The sequence below is a fragment of the Echiichthys vipera genome (genome assembly GCF_963691815.1).
Source record: "Echiichthys vipera genome assembly, chromosome: 11".
NCBI lineage: Eukaryota > Metazoa > Chordata > Actinopteri > Perciformes > Trachinidae > Echiichthys > Echiichthys vipera.
In genome coordinates this window covers 10877358-10896532 of record NC_139836.1, presented here as the reverse complement: position 1 = coordinate 10896532, position 19175 = coordinate 10877358, and the positions used below count along the sequence as shown (strand labels likewise).

Sequence of the window (19175 nt, the reverse complement as noted above, 5' to 3'; positions counted from 1 at the left end):
CTCTAAATAATCATCCTGGCCGGAATACACAATAACAATCTGAACTGTGCTCTCCACATGTTTAGCTTCATTATTTGTTCTCAATTTTGATCTTACAATTAGTCCAGTACATCTTTAAATATATAATTTTTGTTGCACACTTGGACACACAAGGGACTTTCAGGAATGCATGAGTTTTAATAGCTCCCTTTTAATTATCTTGCACATCAGTCAATGCGGCTTCGTACTGTCAGCTCGGTCTACTGAATGAAGCGCGTGTAAATACAGAAACACAAACACATCAGGTAACATAGCTTCTTACTGTCCACTAAGTCTACGTAATGAAACATATGAGCTCCTCAACTATCATGAAGCCTACAATGTACACTTACACATTGATCTCTCAAAATACACATTACTTTTGCTCACCTGTCAACGTGGCTTCGTACTGTCAGCTAGGTCTACTGAATGAAGCATGTGAGCTTCCGCGTCCCAAAGCTGACCTCTAAGCTGCCCAACATGCCTGTTTGAGTTTGGAGCTATGATTTTCAAACTACAATATAATATAAACTTTATAATATTAACCATTGAACATTTATGAGATTATTATTATGCGCCCAATGTTCATACATATACAACATTACTGTGGGTCCCACACTTTACACTTTCTTTTTGTATTTGCACAAGGCAGTTTTTTGTTATTAATGGTGGGACGCCTTGATTATGAAACGGTTCTGTAATTGAGCCATTGTTGTGCAGGAATTTGCCTTCATCAACACCCCTTCAAGCTGACACAAGAAAACACCTGCTGGAAGCATGCTGTGCAGCAAATCTTTTTTATTGTCCCCTAATTACAGCGATCCCATCTCCTACTCACTTACACGGCAATCACCTAACAACAAAGGAGCTGAAATGTCTTTGCAGTTTCAGTCTAGCCACATAATGCCATATGTGGATGATCAGCTAGCCAAATGTTTGTGACCCTACAGTATTCTGTTTTTGTTTGTACTTTATCAGGTGCAGGTGATGTCGTGGAGTGTGGGTTTAGGCGGCAGGATGACATTTGCCAAGTTCCTCCTTCCCTTCCTCATTCTCCGCTCATTCTGTGAAGGTGAGTCCTTATGTGTGAATCTGCAATAATGCTGTAATGGTCATAAATTCCTGGTACTGTCAGTACATACCTTTCAATTGAATGTACAGTAGGCCAGCCAGTAGCTGTAGTTAAGTTGAAGCTGAATAAATGAAGAAGTATGTTCAGTTAGCTTACCTTTCCTGAATAGAGGAATAAAGGTTTAAAAATATGACTTTGGCATCAACATGTAACTATACAGTAAATCTGCCTTTGTTAATCAAATACAGAATCATGAATTAAGTATATTTTTTAATGTCTCTATCAATTATCAGTAATGTATTTGGTAAAATATGAAAACTTCCAAACTATAGTAAGAGGAGTAGATTTGATGGAACAACACTAAAGTGTTTTATAGTACATTTCCCACTCTGTTCTCAGATTTTCTTTATAAGCTGCCTGAAAGGATTTTCTGCCACTAACCTTCAGCAAATGATGTCTTCCCTTCCCTTTTCCTGACTTGTACACCTTCCCCTTTCAGCCTTGTACATGGTCTATTTATTTTTTCGTTGTCATTATTTAACTCTTGAGACACACACACACACACACACTGCTCATATGTCTTGTGATGAACGTCTTAAGAACTACTAAAATATTTGCCTCTTTGCTGAGAGTGAGGGCATGAGATAGAAACGTATATAGAGCAAGAGCTCCTGTGTTTTGGAAAGCCATGGTAAGTGTCTCACAGTGACAGGCAGGAGACATCTCCACTCACACACAGCACTGAAGCAGCGGAGAAAGTTATTAAGTGAATGCCACAACCTCTTTCCATCAAGCACAATGAGTTTATCAAGGTTTTTTATATCTCTGAAATTCCTCCTGCCTCTGGCCTCTCACTTTCTTCTCGCACCTTGTGTCAATGTTACAGCTCGCTTCATCTCTCCCTCCCTCTCCCTTGCTTTCTCTAACTAACCCATTAGCACACTGACCGTGTTGTCCTCCTTGAGTGTTACCTCCCTGAACCAGCAAATTGGATTGATGATCATTGCTGTAAATATTGTGGCTGTAATCTATCTGCATTTCACTATCCATGCCTGACAGAAATTAAACTACAGTACAGGTGTGGGCAGGAGCTTGTTAACTCTCCTTCTCTTCACCAGCCCCTATCCAGTGAAGGACGCTCCATGTTCTTGGCAACAACATACGCTGGCACATGTCTGAACAAAGAGCTCCAACTTTCAAAGCTCTGATTCACTCTATCAAGCGCTCTCACTTCAAACAGACTGGCCTCCCCTTCTCTCGCTTCAGTATTTCTGTGGTCTGCTGCACAGTTCAGCTGATCAAAGACCATCAGCTTTGTTCCCTGATCTCCACAACAAAACAGCTTGTATCACACTGCCTTCTGACACCACAGAAGCATGAGCAAACATGGCAGACTATTAACCATTTAGCTGGCCTGAAAAAGTGTAGTGCTGTAATCGAAGGATAGTTCCTCCTATGCATAAAAATCAATATGAGATAGATGTATTTTTGGCATAAATATATTATGTTGTATATAGATAGTATATGATTAAAAATACACTCACGCTTATAACCTCTGCAGGTAATGAGTGTTTAACCTTTTTTGTCACTGAGTGAGTGATAGGGTTTGTCGAAACCATTGGTGGAATTGAGTGATGTCCATTTGACGGTCGGTGTAGTCTAAGCATGTACATTGCCCATTGCTCTTTCAAAATTAATCGGCGCAATATGCAATATTTCCTCAGTGCATATGTGGTTGTTGTTGCTGTGCAATGCATTTGTTACTATACCCGCAAAGCTCAACTCAGACAACAACAGAGAAAGAGTGACCTTGGATGCGCCGCAGGTCATCGGAGCAGAGAAGAAACAATCACTAAAGTTCTTAGGTGATTGTAAATGTGCAGTGTAGGGTTCTGTTCTGTATTTCCAACGCATTGACTTACCCAGGTATATTGGCTAACCATTTGAGGGAGAGAAACTGAAGTCTCTGTATGAGTCCAACTCGGGTTGAAGGTGCATCAGTGGGAACGTGTTATGTTTGGTGTATGAAATGTCTGTTTCCTCACTGCATTGCATTTTTATAAACTATGCTATTCTGGTCACGAGTCACATCTCATCATATTTTGTGGAGCAAAACATTACCAGGTGAAACAATGGGCGTTTTTGCAACTTCAGTGTAGAGGATTGGGATGTTTTATACAACTGCAGTAGTATATGCTGCCTTTGACACACAGCTCTGCTCACTCACCGGAGTAGCTGAACGTCAGAAGCACAGGTTGACAGGCTATTACTCGTGCCACATAACCATCAGATAGTGCTGTGGGCGGGTTACAGTAGTCTTGAGTAAGACTACAGTGTGGTGACAACAGACCAGGCCTTCAGAAAGTGTGGCAGACTTTGAAGCCAATTTGACATAGTGGCCAAATAGTGAAATTAAATATTCCATCTCAGTCACGTGATGCCATTGGGCCAAAAAAAAGATTTTCCCAGAGACTTCCATGGTAAAAGAGATGCGGCAGACTTTGAAGCCAATTTGACATAGTGGCCAAATAGTGAAATTACAATTTCCATCTCAGTCACGTGATGCCATTGGGCCCAAAAAAGATTTTCCCAGAGACTTCCATGGTAAAAGAGATGTCTGTAAATTGCTAGATACATTTTTTTGAGCTTCATAAACCCTGTTAAATTACCCGTCAGATTTTTATTCCTTCGTTCCATTCTGTAATTTTACACACGGCAGTTGCACTTTATTGGCTTCATGTGCCACTGGGCAACCTTCATAGGAATGAATGGGGCTTGGCCTTCGAATGGTCTGTCCAGTTCTCTTTATACATCCATGCTACAGACAGAGTTGCTGGCTGCATCAGCCAAGTTGCACATTTTTCAATATACAGTATTTGTTTGAATTTTACGATTCTGTTTCCCAACCCACACCTAGGTCAGTCTAATTCTGTGGGAATCATGCAGTTTGACCATGAATCAACACCAACATCTGAGGCTGCAGGAATATTCATAATTTTCATGGGGTACAATCAAGGTCCGGTCTGTTTAACAAAGTAACCCAAATCAATACATTGTTTAAATAGCATGAATATTATATTGTTGAATTTATTCAATTAAAACACTCCTCCAATATTTGACTAAAATGTAGCATACCTCAGTACAGAACAAAAATTAAAGGAACCACTATAGAAAATTGCAGAAGATAATTTATTACCCAGGAATTCACATTATTGAATTCACTGACTATCCACTGACTATCCCTGTAACAATTTGGCCACAATTGCGCATATTGACCAAGCACAATCCAACCATATACTAGGTTTCAGCCGAGTCTTGTTGACCATGATGTTGACATGTTTTCATGGACCCTGTAGGCATGAATGACTGGACCTAAAGACTCACCATGTAAACATTACATTCAAGTTAGAGCAAATAATGACCAAAACTGACAGCAGTATAATGCTTTGTCGATCTCTGCTAACACTGTTTTATACTGGCTGCTTAATGCTTTTGAAAGTGGTTTGTAAGACATTTATGTTTGAGCTAGAAATAAGATGCACTGTGTAAGATATTTAGTGTTCCGAACTCAGCTTGACCACAATATACCTGCATGGTTGTTAAGGTTGTTGTTCAAAGTCAAGTGTATGTATCTGTCCCTCTGAGTGCTTGATGTGACACAGAGGTATGTCTGACATAAACACTGTCAATACCCATACAGCAGTGAACAAAGATGAAAACAGGCAAAAATCTAAAATGGGTAGAAGAAAAATCGAGTGGGAACAACAGAGATGATTACAGAATAGAAGAACCATAAAAGGCAACTACCTACAGTCTGGCCATAAAATGCTGCTATACAAAACAATAATTCTGGGTGATTCAAGGAATGTTTTTAGTAAATGGCGGACAAGTCCTAGCAATTGATCCATTTTACATTAAAATAGCTGTATTACATTCAAAGGTACACAGGCTGCCCTAGGTATGCACTAGGGGTGGGAATCTTTGGGTGCCTCACGATTCAATTCCGATTTTTTGTTCAAAACAATTCTCGCTTCAAAATCAATTTTTGAATTAGTACATGCTTCAGGATCTACTCCAGTCCTAATTATGGCATGAAAACATTATATTATATTTTATTTTTTTTTAAAATATCAACTGATTGCTATAATGTAAACACACAAAGGCAAATCTATGACCAAATGTAATTTATTCATGCTTAACTCCCACAATTTTTTGTATCCATCTCAATTCTCAGTGACTTCAAAATAAAAGTGCTATTAACTTAGATTATATTATACATGTAGGCTGGTGGCTTCCTTATTTCTCAGAATCTTGGCCATTTCCAAAATAAAATTGTACAAAAGCAATACTGCAAAAGATCATTTATCCTGAAATTTCAATGTGAAAAGTTCTGCGAATATTAGGCAATTAACCTTATATACATATTTGTTTGGTATTTGGGCCTGGTTGTGTAACACTTTATTCTGAAAACTGAAAACTGGACGTGGACAAAAACATTTTTGACGCAATTTGAAGACTTGTATTTTACGTGGTGTGCTCTTGTAAAGTTAATACTTCATCTCCTCTCTGCAGGCTAGAGATTTATACTGCAGAGTGAGACAGAATGACAGTAAAGTGTTTACCCTTCATGTCAGCTCCTCTGTGCCGTTTCAATGCATTTACCAAAAATCCCAGAATAGGAGCGCCCTACAAATATAGGGCCGGCTGGTTCGACCAAGGAGAAGCAAATGACGGCTCACTTGACTTTAGCGGGCGTTCATAGTGTTGCCGAAGTACTTGACTTTCTTTTTGCAGACCTTGCATATTGAATGACTCATGTCCAGCTCCGTCTTCCCTGGAGGTCGTGAAATCCAAAGTGCGCCCAAACACTTGCCTTCACTGATGGGTGGCCTGGCAGTGACTGACTAGCCTGGAGCTTCCTGCAACAGTGGTCTTCGGAAGCTGCAAAGTGCGCAGAAAAATATTTTTTAAAAATCAGTTTTTGGAAGTTAGGAATCGATTATGAATCTTAGAAGATAAAAATCGCAGTTTTTACATAAATCTTTTTTTTTTTTAGCCCACCCCTGGTATGCACTGTGTACCAGCTTAGCCAGCTGACAGTAGTGGAGTTATTGTAGCCTGCATTGCCAAAAGGCCAAGACCTTTGATAAAGAGAATGAAAATGTATTCTAATGAAAAAAGGTTAAGCTACCCAGTTTGAATTACCTACTCTGAGCAAGACTTATCTAACTAACGTTATCTCATGTACAGATCTGGTTCAGTTTAATTGCAGGCCAGGTGTTTATCCATGATGGGAATATTTAGGAAGCCATGTGATTTTCTCTTTATGAACGTCTGTCATTACTTAAATGTTGATATTTTTGGCCTTTGAAAACTTCCAAACACATTTTTTTTAGATAAGTACACATCCCCAGATGTCACACACTCTTACACTGAATACATTTATTTCAGTTGCTCACAGTGTCTGTCGCTGAATACATTTGCTCCAGTTGCCTTGTGGAGGGAGGGGCTCTGTTTGAGAAGCAGTGAAAAAATGGTCTATGAAATAAACAACAGAACAGGGCGGTGTACACTGGCATTAGCATCAGTGCATTTTTCAGTTTAAGTGCTCATTGTAGTAGAGTTACTACTAACTAGAATTACTAAAAAAATGCTGCTTAAGTACACCGCTTTACTCCATCATTTCAAATAAAATGTTGCTGCTGCTGCTGCTGCTGAGAAGGAAAAAGCAAGAACATTTGTAAAAGCTTTCAGGCTAGTAATAATCTCTCCCTGATCTGTGGGAGAATTCTATCATTCTAACACCAAAGATCAGTGGACCTAATATCCTCGGTGGCTTGCAGCTCGTAGCATAAACATCAGTAGTAATGAGAATTTTGGAGAAAATTGTAAAATCAGAAATTCTGAATGTAACTGGACCCGTTCTTGACCCCGACACCCCATGCAATTTGCATAGAGAGAGGTGTTGACGATGCATTTATTTTTACCTCTGTACATGAACATTTACAGCCAAAAAAGCACATTTGCAAGATTACTTTTTGTTGACTTCTTGTCAGCCTTGAATACAATGTACCCTCATGAACTATTAAAAAAAAGCTTACATTTTATTTCCATTTAGATTATCAGCTCATCAGTTTTTCCACTAACATAGCTCAGACAGTAGTTATAAATGGTTAAGCATCCTAATCGATTTGTATTTCCACTGGTTCGACCCAGGGCTGTGTCTATTTTTGACTGTTGTTGTAAATATAACAATCAACATGTCGTAGAATTAGATTTTTTTATTTTGATTTCCAAGGGATGAAATGTTTCTGGACACAATTTGATAGACCTACAACCAATCACAGCAATGAAACAGAGGTGCTTGGTCAGTGGAAAACAGTGCCGCCTGGGACACAAACTTTGTCAAATTCCAGCTAAACAGTACACTAAAATGCATTTCTGAAAACATCTATCCAAGAGACAGGCTGCTATTTTGACAGTGTGATCTGAGTTTTGTGAGCCTGGTAAACTGTGCTGAAGTAATGTGCAGACTGGACGATGACACTGTCAGTCATCATCTTAAAGCCACCCTACATTATGCTGGAAACCTTTCAGGCTCAGTAGCGTCTCTATGACCTATGTACACTAAACTCCTTTGGAATAGATATGAATATACAATGTTGTATCCCTCTTATATCGTAAGTGCTTAAACTTTTAGGTATTTTCTGGTTTACATTCCTTTGCAAAAAGATCAAGAACCAAGAACTGCAAGGTGTCGTTAACCTTAGTTCTAAACTAATCAGTGGTAAAGATCCTGAGTACAGAATAATACAAAGATTATCAACAATGGCACACATGTCCTCCATGACTTCTCTAATCTGCTCATCTAATCATCAGGAATAAATTTCACATCTATTGTATGTAAAACAAATAACAGGAGATTTGGTTTTATTCCAGTAGCCATTAGATTTTAAAAGCACCGGCACAAGAAGTGGTCTGTTAACCTTGTGAATATTCATTCATTCATTCATCTTCAAACGCTTATCCCGGGGTCGGGGTCGCGGGGGTGCTGGAGCCGATCCCAGCTGACATTGGGCGTGAGGCGGGGTACACCCTGGACAGGACGCCAGTCTATCACAGGGCACATAGACAGACAACCATTCACACCTACGGGCAATTTTAGAGTCATCAATGAACCTAACACGTGCATGTCTTTGGACTGTGGGAGGAAACCGGAGTACCCGGAGAAAACCCACGCTGACACAGGGAGAACATGCAAACTCAACACAGAAAGGCCCAGGCCGGGATGCGAACCTGTAGCCTTCTTGCTGTGAGGCGACAGTGCTAACCACTACACCACCTTGTGAATAAATCACAGATAAATCCACTTGCATTTTTGACCTTTTTACACTTTGACAAATGTATACACAAATTAATAACAGCAATATCTCACACTAAAACATTTGTCACCCTTGTGTTTTTTACATTGTATGTGTGTGAATTAATATATTTCTGTTTGTATATTCACTTGCCTTGAATTTCCCCTTGGGGGATGAATGAAGTACTTTGAAGTGAATAGTAAACTACTGGGAAGTAAGCTATCAGGTTAAACTTTATGTCATCAATGTACATACAATTGGCATAACAGAGATTATTTATACGAAAAATCTAATGGTTTATCACAACAACATGAGGAAAACACTAATCTCAGTAGATCGTTTTGGGACATAATTTGAATAACCATTCTTCCTTCTGTCTTTATCACAGGCTCCAACCAGCCACCACGATTCCTGAACTATTTCTTCTCAACCTACCTTCTCATCTATGAAGATATGCCTGTCGGTGAGTCTCTGTGGAGTGCCAGCATGTTGTATTTGATGTATCTACATTGTCTAAAGAAAGTACAGTAAAGCTGCGGATTGCTTTCTCAACTTTTAACTGCATAGAAATGGTCTGTCCTTGTATTCCTTGAATATATACTAAGAAAGAGAAAACAACAAGTAAAGAGAGATGCCATCAAAAACGCTGACAGGCATGACAGTGGATGTCCTCGATCAGGACTCGCGTGTGTGTGTGTGTGTGTATGTGTGTCCATTTGACGAGAAGGAAACTTCAGAACCTGGTTGTCTAAGTGATTCTCTACAATATATAGCTGGCACAAAAGAAAAAGGGGTTATTTTTATATTTCACATCCTGGTGCTGAATGGAAGAGTTTGTCCAGATTTGAAATCTCCATGTTATTTTAAGCTTGCTTATATGTTTTCTCACTGCTGTTTGGGGTCAGAGTATGAACACCTGACATGGTTGAGTCTGATTCCTCCTGGATCTATTATTCCCTGTCCATTTTTGTTGGTTGCAGTGATTGACAAGGCAATTTGAAGATGTCTCGCTTTTCATCATCCCTGAGCGTGTCAGTGGCTTAGAATTAAAATCCTTTATATTGAATTGATTTTCTATAAGTTTTTTCTTTATTTTTATCTCATGACCTTTACACTCTGCCAGTCTGTCAGCACTACTATTCACGGAGTCACGGAGTGTTTTGCTTATTTATGTCTACACCCTCAGAGTCGCTTGTCTCAGGCCAGGACAACCCATCATGTTTTCCTTCAGTTTTTTTCTGAGGTCATGAAAGATCAAATGCACCACCAAGCCTCCATCATCTATCCCAGTCACCTTCAGCATCATCTCTGTCATCAACAACTCTGTGTGTTTTGTACCACAGCCTGAAAAGGTTACAGTATCCCACTGAGCCTACAGTAAATCATCATCATCATGACCCCAAATACCATTGCCCTCATAGTTGCCTGGTTTGGCATCTTTGTCCAACAGTACTGAGCAGTTTCTGGCAAAAAGCCAATTCTTCATTCAGTCAGATTGTGTTCTAACCAGTGAAGGGCATTGATGTGTTGGTGGGTGGCTAATTTCCCTAACCACTCTGTCCAGGTTGCCCTCTGGCCATGAATCATCGTGTCCTCTCCTCAGGCAGCTGGGCTTTGGTCCAGCAATGCCTCCCACTGGTCCAGAGAGCTGTCAGTCATGTCCCTGGCTCGGCCTGTGATGGCTTCTTCAGTGGTGTGATTATGAGATCGGGCTGAATGATCGGACAGTGACAATTTGTCAAGATTATTGTTTATTAGCTCAGCAGATGTCCTCGTCTAGGAGGCCCTCCAATTCATAAACACACGTACACAAAAGCCTTTGTGTGTGTGTGTGTGTGTGTGTGTGTGTGTGTGTGTGTGTGTGTGTGTGTGTGTGTGTGTGTGTGTGTGTGTGTGTGTGTGTGTGTGTGTGTGTGTGATAGGGGAAAAGAGGAAGTGACATTGTGGAGAATAGCTAAACATCCTTTTCACCACAAACACCCACAAAAAACTCAAGATTACTTATCAGACAGCACACCGGCTTAATAGAGTATACCAGCTGCAGTTTCAATGCTGACATCGCTCTAACTCCTGATTTAAATAAATGGTAGATTGAAAATGCCTATTTTCTCATCTCAAGGTTCAGTGCAAAGAATAAAGAATTGTTACATTGTGCTTTCAGGGCACAATGGAGGAGGTTTAATCATATTTAACATTTATATTCCTTCATCAGGCCATTATTTTTACCACAAATTTGAGGAACATAAATGAGCACCTGTCAAACTGCGTGACATGAGCCCATTGATAAGGTTTCCACAGCCATTCTGATTGGTCACATTTAGTTACCATGGAGGTTGATGGGCTTTTCTTGGTGATGATGTAACAGCATAGGGTTCATGTGAGCAGATTGTGTGAGGTCATACCAAGAGTCAATTGAATGACACATGCACAAAAAGACTATTGACATTGTATTATGGAGATGAGCAAAGCAGACTACCTTCAGTTTAAACAGGTCTGCATGCATGTGCACACACTCACAACACTATCTGGCCTTGTCTAGGCGGCAGATTAAGCTCATGGCCTCCGAGCCAGTAGCCTCGGCTCCATAAAGTAGGCTGGAGCGCATGATTATTTATCAGAGAGATGAGGGAAAACATCCAAACCACCATGGATATTTGATCTAAGACTACACCCACTGCTCTCCCCCTCACACCAGCAAGGGGTTTGGTTCAGGAACCAGCACAGGGTGTTTGAAACATGCTGCCCAGATTTGTGCTGTGGAGGCACGTGTCATACAATTGAAGAGAAGGCCCTCGCTCTGTGAGCTCACTCCTCTCATGGTGTTGAAAAAAAAGTCCTCCCTCTATTCATGTTTATTATCTGCATGTATGTATGTATGTGCATATGTCCATTAAGTATGCATGCACGTATTTTCATCCCATCCAGGCAGTGGGATCATCCACTCTTTGGGGGGCAGCTAAACAGAGCAGCTGATGTTTAAATGCAGTGGCAGATAAGAGTGTGTGTTGTGTCAGGAAATGGGATGTGTAATTAGACTGAGAGAACTCTTTGATTAAACACTATCATCTCCTAATCCACTTTGCCCTGATTCGGCAGATTAAGCTCTCTACTGAGTAATTAACTTGTGGGAAGAACACAACGTTTGTTCAAAATAGGAAACTTCCACACACTGCTGGGATGGTTTGTGCCAATCGAGCATTCAATTTTTAAAGTTAAGGCTTAGGATAATGTTATTAGAACATGTTCATTTATATGGGATACGTTATTGTATACATTCAAATTAAATTCTTTATATTGAGTAGGTAAGCAGCCTCAGAGGGCAGAGATCATAACAAGAGAGAAGTTTCTGGCAGTAGTAGTCACATGAATGAAAAAGACCTTCAAGTCATTCAAATAATCATTTTAGTTATTGTGAGTCATTCATATCCATATGCACACTTCCACACACAAGGACTGCTAAAAAACACACATGGACAAATTAGACATCCAAAGCAGAAAACCCACCAGTTGCAGCATGAGGTGGCGGTATACCTGCTCTTATTTAAGCCCAATTAGACACCCACCCCATTTAACAATATATGTACTTGATTATATATTTTTATTTTCTCTCATAACTCCAGCAGTGGGACATGACTCCAGAGGCTCGGTACTTAAGCCGACGTTTTTAAGACAGTTTTTTTATGTTTTAGTCCAGAGTATCAGCTCTAGGATCAGTACTTGGATGCCGTTAAAACAATTAAAATATCCACCTTCTTTGCTGTCCTTTTCTTTTTCACTCACACCCCTCTGCTCGCTTAACATTCTTTGACTGCCACGGTAAATACCTTGCACTTTTAATTAGCCCTGTGCCATTCCTAATTCAATAATAATTACGGAGCAGGAAGTAGCCCCGAGGAACGACTTATTAAAGTCTTCCCCTAAATGTGTTGAAAATGTGTGTGCACTCTCTCCCCAGCCAATTCCCCACTGTCAGCTGCCTAGCGCACTCTACATTAACTATGGCTTGTCAACACTCCCTCCTGCGGACACTCTCTCTCTTTCTCTTTCTCAGCTTTCTGATTCAGTATATCGGCAATATTAGCTGCACTCAAACAAAGCAGTATTCATAACTATTTCTAGCTATTGTAATTTCATGATGTTTGGAGTGTGAGTCCTCCTTGATCTTGATTGGACGCATGCTTCCTGATTGTGGAGGCTTTATCTAACATCTGTAAGTAAAATTGTCTCCAAAGCAGCATAGCGTGTTGTATATTATTCACAGGCCTCAATTGTCATAATTAAGTTATTAATGTTTAATATTAATTAACACATCCTTAAGGGATCCTTTGGCTAAATATGACCCTGTTAACACATTTAAACTTCACCATGGGCGATCAGGTCACAAGTGGACAGCTCTTAATACAAGTGTAAATGATCACCAAGACGTGTTGTGATTCGATCACTCAAACCACTTGCAAAAGTGGTCTGATACATCTAACCACATATATGTCGTAGTGTAAATGCTGATGTTTTCTGATGTGTCCCCGAAAAGGACATAATGTAAAAAATATGTCATCAATCAGTGCAGGCTGTGGTAGTTGTTTTGGTGAAAGCGTACCAACGATCTATAATTCGCCCATGTTTGTTGCATCCAAACGTTTTGCAAAAAATCAAATATATACATAGATATTTATGATCTATGTATATATTTGGTAAGTCTTCTGCATCTCCTCTTGGCCCTGTTTTCAGGCTTTAGAAGATCTAGCCAATGATGGGAGACTTTGGCCGATCACAATGTCCTATAGAGGGAGAGAGAGGTAAGAGTGTTTCTATTGGCTCAGGACAGAGAGGAGAGAGTGTTTCTATTGGCTCAGGACAGAAAGGAGAGAGTGTTTCTATTGGCTCAGGACAGAAAGTAGACAGTGTTTCTATTGGCTCAGGACAGAAAGGAGATAGTATTTCTATTGGCTCAGGACAGAAAGAAGAGAGTGTTTCTATTGGCTCAGGACAGAAAGGAGATAGTATATCTATTGGCTCAGGACAGAAAGGAGAGTGTTTCTATTGGCTCAGGACAGAAAGGAGGGAGTGTTTCTATTGGCTCAGGACAGAAAGTAGACAGTGTTTCTATTGGCTCAGGATAGAAAGGAGAGAGTGTTTCTATTGGCTCAGGACAGAAAGGAGAGAGTGTTTCTATTGGCTCAGGACAGAAAGTAGACAGTGTTTCTATTGGCTCAGGACAGAGAGGAGAGAGTGTTTCTATTGGCTCAGGACAGAAAGTAGACAGTGTTTCTATTGGCTCAGGACAGAAAGGAGAGAGTGTTTCTATTGGCTCAGGACAGAAAGGAGAGAGTGTTTCTATTGGCTCAGGATATAAAGGAGAGAGTGTTTCTATTGGCTCAGGACAGAAAGGAGAGAGTGTTTCTATTGGCTCAGGACAGAAAGGAGAGAATGTTGCTATTGGCTCAGGACAGAAGGGAGAGGGTGTTTCTAATGGCTCAGGACAGAAAGGAGAGAGTGTTTCTATTAGCTCAGGACAGAAAGGAGAGAGTGTTGCTATTGGCTCAGGACAGAAAGGAGAGAGTGTTTCTATTGGCTCAGGACAGAAAGGAGAGAATGTTGCTATTGGCTCAGGACAGAAAGTAGACAGTGTTTCTAATGGCTCAGGACAGAAAGGAGAGAGTGTTTCTATTGGCTCAGGACAGAAAGGAGAGAGTGTTTCTATTGGTTCAGGACAGAAGGGAGAGGGTGTTTCTATTGGCTCAGGACAGAAAGGAGAGGGTGTTTCTATTGGCTCAGGACAGAAAGTAGACAGTGTTTCTATTGGCTCAGGACAGAAAGGAGAGAATGTTGCTATTGGCTCAGGACAGAAAGGAGAGAGTGTTTCTATTGGCTCAGGACAGAAAGTAGACAGTGTTTCTATTGGCTCAGGATAGAAAGGAGAGAGTGTTTCTATTGGCTCAGGACAGAAAGTAGACAGTGTTTCTATTGGCTCAGGATAGAAAGGAGAGAGTGTTTCTATTGGCTCAGGACAGAAAGGAGAGAGTGTTTCTATTGGCTCTGGACAGAAAGTAGACAGTGTTTCTATTGGCTCAGGACAGACAGGAGATAGTGTTTCTATTGGCTCAGGACAGAAAGGAGAGAGTGTTTCTATTGGCTCTGGACAGAGAGGAGATAGTGTTTCTATTGGCTCAGGACAGAAAGGAGAGAGTGTTTCTATTGGCTCTGGACAGAGAGGAGATAGTGTTTCTATTGGCTCAGGACAAAGAGGAGAGAGTGAGAGCTGCAAGAAGAGGTCTCACTGCTTCAAAATTCTGTTTTTGTTTTTCTGGTAACATTTTTACCTACTGCTGCTTTAAGGGTTGCCTTTGCTCTATGCTCTCAGCTCTTTTGACATTTTGATTGAGCCTGAAAATGTAATGCTTTGTTTCCCATACCTTTGATAATAATATAGAAGAACATATTGGGTATGTACTGTGTCAGAGACTGTTAGTATTTTAATACCAGTAATACCAAAACACTTTGGATGTAGACATAATTGTTTTTAATATAATGTTAAAAATTACAGAAAGAACATGAATTTTGCTTTCAGACTCAGGCTTTTCTCCTGCTCAAGATGTTGTTGTGCTTGGTATTGGGAAATCCATATTTGACTCCCGTTATTGACACTTGGCTGGAGATAAGGGCACTGTCTTTATTTTGCTTCTGATCAAATGATTGGCGAGACCATTACCTGGCTGGAGAGAATGACCTCCCTACCTAGATGCCTCTCTTGGTGCAAATCACTGACCAACCAGTTGATTTACACAGCCCTGTGGAGGACACTCTCTTGCTCTGTCTTTGGCTCTAGGCTGCTTCATCAATGAGCTGTATATCACATTCAGATTATAACCCCTCGTCCTCTCTTTCATCTGATTACCTAAACTAAAACATTTGGCATCACTTAACATCAATCTATTATGTCTAATTGCACCATTTGCTAATTATCTCCCATGTAGAGCTCCTACAAAATATCCTATATGAAAGAACAGACTGTAATATTAAAAATATTGAGATAAGGCAGTCCTCTGACTAAGCATATGTCCCAATATCCACACTTGCTGTCCTAAGTGTGTATTCACATGCTACCATGTTAGTAGGTAAGTGATGGTAGACACTTAATCTTCATTTTTTCCAGTGGTGCTGCTCAGTGACCAACAGATCAGATTGGTACTGAGTGTGAACATGCTATCTCTGCAAAACATCCATGCACAGTAAACTGATCCTCAATATGCCAACTTAAACTACAGCCATTATTTTAAATCTATGAACATAAATCCGGCTCCCCCCACTATATGGAATATACAATTTATCAGAAATAAACTTCAACAACAACTATGTGGTTCATTATTGCTCTTGTTCTCTTTGGGCCTCACTTGTACGAACTGATTTTTTCTTAAGTGGCTCTCACTCATTGATTTAGCAGAAATTGCTGCATTCACCAATTTTCTTATATTTTGAATTTTCTTTCTGAAGTACAAACACAATTTGCCAGTGGTCCCGACCTGTTATATGAGTCATATGTTTCTTTTTATGACTGTGTTATTCATTTCAACTGGCACAACTTGCATTTGCAATATTTGGGAAAAGATGAATAAAAGAGTGCGATCAGAGGAAGATAAATCTGATTTAATTTAACCCTCGTCACATTTCTAAATTAAAACATGAGAAATGGTTTTACATATCATTACTACCTCACCTATTGGCGGTATTTTCACATGCAGGTTTATGCAAGTTGCTGTCAAGGGGAACATATTACGTTGGGTTGTCTGCAACATCACATCGAGTCAGTGTTTTTAAGCCATTTTTATATCAAACTATTTATTTTTTATTTCAGTGACAGTACGACCCTCCGGTGACACAGCATTTACGGTACTCATGGGGCGGCAGTAGCTCAGTCCATGGGTGACTTGGCTGGGAACCGTAGGGTCTCTGGTTCAAGTCCCCGTGTGGACCATGTATGGAGCGTGGACTGGTGGCTGGAGAGGTGCCAGTTCATCTCCTGGGCACTGCCGAGGTGCTGTTGGGCAAGGCACCGAACCCCCAACTGCTCGGGGCGCTGGTCACTGGCAGCCCCCTCGCTCTATCATCTCTCCTTAATTGCATGTATATAGGTCCTGTTTTTGCATGTGTGTATTTCCGGTCTGTGTGTGTAACATGTATAATAATGAGTGAAACAAATTCAATTTCCCCTTGCGGGATAAATAAAGTAATTCTTCTTCTTCTTCTTCTTCTTCTTCTTCTTCTTCTTCGTTATTTTCTCCCACTCCTTATCTTTAGCAAGCCCTTTAATTCCACTACTGAAGTTGTTAAAAAGTAAGAACTTTCCTTTGTGGATCTCTGAAAGCAGGACATCAATTTCAAGTTATTTTTTTACTCTTTGGTGCCATTTGATGTCGTAGCCTCATATGGTATTATCGGGGCTGTTAATTATTCTAATTAACGATTCTCATGAACACACACTCATTTACGCACAGGTGATATTCAGCATGTTTGTGTGGATCATTTACACAGTTTTCTGAGGTTAGGAGCGTTTTCTGAATCTGACCTGATATGAGCTGACTATATAACTTTAACTTTTCAATGTACTTCTCCAACACACCACTTGTTATATTAGTGTTTATCTTTATGGTTTTATGACAGCAGGGATCCAAAATATGTAATACATTTTGGTATTCCTCCATAAGAAATACAACATTTTTTAAATCCTGTCCCCTAAAAATGACATTCCCATACGACTAAACTGCATTCTCAAAAACATTTCAAGGGAAACGTATTTTCTCCCGGATTAAGTTTGTTATTCTAATCAAGTCCACATAGAGAAGAGGTCGGTGTGGATGAATGGGTTAAACAAACAGGGCTTTCACCCAGGAGACCACTGTTTGAATCCCATGTGAAATTAAAAGTTGACTTATAAGGTTATAACTTATAAGGTAAGTTATGTAAGCTATTTGATAAGGGTGTGCATCTCTCCCTTCTTTATTTTTTTTACCTTTATTTTTTTCTGGGAGAGTACACTGAAAGCAATACTCTCTTTTCAGAAATGCCCTGATCACATTCACACAGTTAAACATTCACACCGGGAAGCTGCCCAGTACAACCACAGTCTGATCTGACAGCCAGTGAGCAGCTCCACTGGAGCAGTTGAGGTTAAGGGCCTTGCTCAAAGGCACCTCATTTGATCCATCAAATATTATGCACAAAAATTCCCCTACTGCTTCCTTGATGGTCATAATAGTAAAGTCTTAATCCCAGCAGGTCATGAAAACTTCTTCTTCATCTTTTTAATCTCCCTGGGCACAAGCAAAATTCTCCCTGTATGAAAATCTGCTGTTGTTCTTGCCCTGTTGAAAGGGAGTGACCCTACTGTACTAAACAATTATCAGCCCATCTCCGAATTGTCTGTCCTGGCTAACATTATAGACGCTATCACTTGTGAGTGAACAAATAAGACAGTTCTTATCTATCAGCAGTATTTTCATCTGGTTTTCAATCAGGTTTTAGGAAAAAACACAGCACAACTAAAGCAGCCTTAAAAGTAATACATGTTTTTTTTTAATCAAAATTATTAATCTTTATACAACAAACAACATTGTGCAGCCCTTTTTGTTGACCTTTCTAAAGCTGTGATCACAATGCAAGCGATAGACATGATGAAATCGCAAGACAATCAAGTCAGATCATATTTAGATTCTATTTGGACCATCGCGCCATCGAGCGTTGATGCAGTAAGGTAGCTGCCTGCAGCTATACTCTGCTTCCTTCTTACCTACGGACTTACATCCTTCAGAAAAGTATTGGTGGTTATTGTCTTCACTCTGAATATTCCTTTTAACTGTGCCTAAAATCCGTACTGAACTGCAAAAAAGGTTGTTTACCTATGCTGCTTCCCCTGATTGGAAGTAGTTACAATACCTTCGGGAGCTGGTCTCATTGGGCGCATTTGAAGCGACCAAAAGACTTGTGACTTTTGGTTTCTGGTTTGCATCAATGAAGCATCAACTTACGTAACAAAAATAGTTATTTAACCATCTTTCCCTAAACCTAACCAAGTAGTTTTGTTTCAATTCCCTTTAACCCATTACCAATGGTTTTCATGACAATTGTGGAGAGATGAATCTTTATATAACTCACCCATTTTAAATTATATAAAGGCTTATAGTTCTGCATAATTTAGGGCTGGCCACTTTGAGAGGTGGGTGCTGTCAAAGATGGCTAGCAGTGCCTGTAGGCGTCATTCAACCCGCTTCAGCTCCATCCATGCTCCAGGTCTATGCCAATTTTTGGTTTGGCCAGGGGGTTGGGTATTATCGGGCACTGTCAAGATGGCGATGGCCGGAGCCATCCACTTTAAGCTTCATTTAGGATCTTCACTTATAGGGTGATGTCACTGAGACCACGGCCATATTTTATACAGTCTATGGTATGAGCCCTTAATTTCTTTTTTGACATTTTAGCTATCTGAAAAACACTGGCAGATTGTTTCACAGAAGACTAAAAGACATCCAAGAATATCTTGCATGTCCTTTGCCTCTACAGAACAGATAATGTGGAGCAGAAACGGAAGCATAAAAAAGAAATAAAGAAAGATGAGCAGTAATAAAATGAAAGGGTAATCAGGGAATTGTCTGGAGAAGGAGTGGGCAGCTCCTCTGGTTTTGGGATGTTGCCTGGTATCCAAGGCTGTCTCTTGTAGGATACATGATCTA

General features: G+C 40.1%; 1 protein-coding gene across 1 annotated transcript in view; it reads left to right on the top strand.

The window, feature by feature from the left end:
* Positions 1-1005: 1005 nt before the first annotated feature.
* The window catches only part of cdh23 (cadherin-related 23), a gene marked incomplete at both ends in the record, with an annotated part of 172866 nt that continues 154696 nt past the window's right edge, over positions 1006-19175 (top strand). Inside the window, 2 exons of the mRNA XM_083923263.1 lie at positions 1006-1090; positions 8840-8914. Of these exons, the coding sequence (XP_083779389.1) occupies positions 1006-1090; positions 8840-8914 (160 nt within the window). The remainder of the gene's footprint in view (positions 1091-8839; positions 8915-19175) is intronic.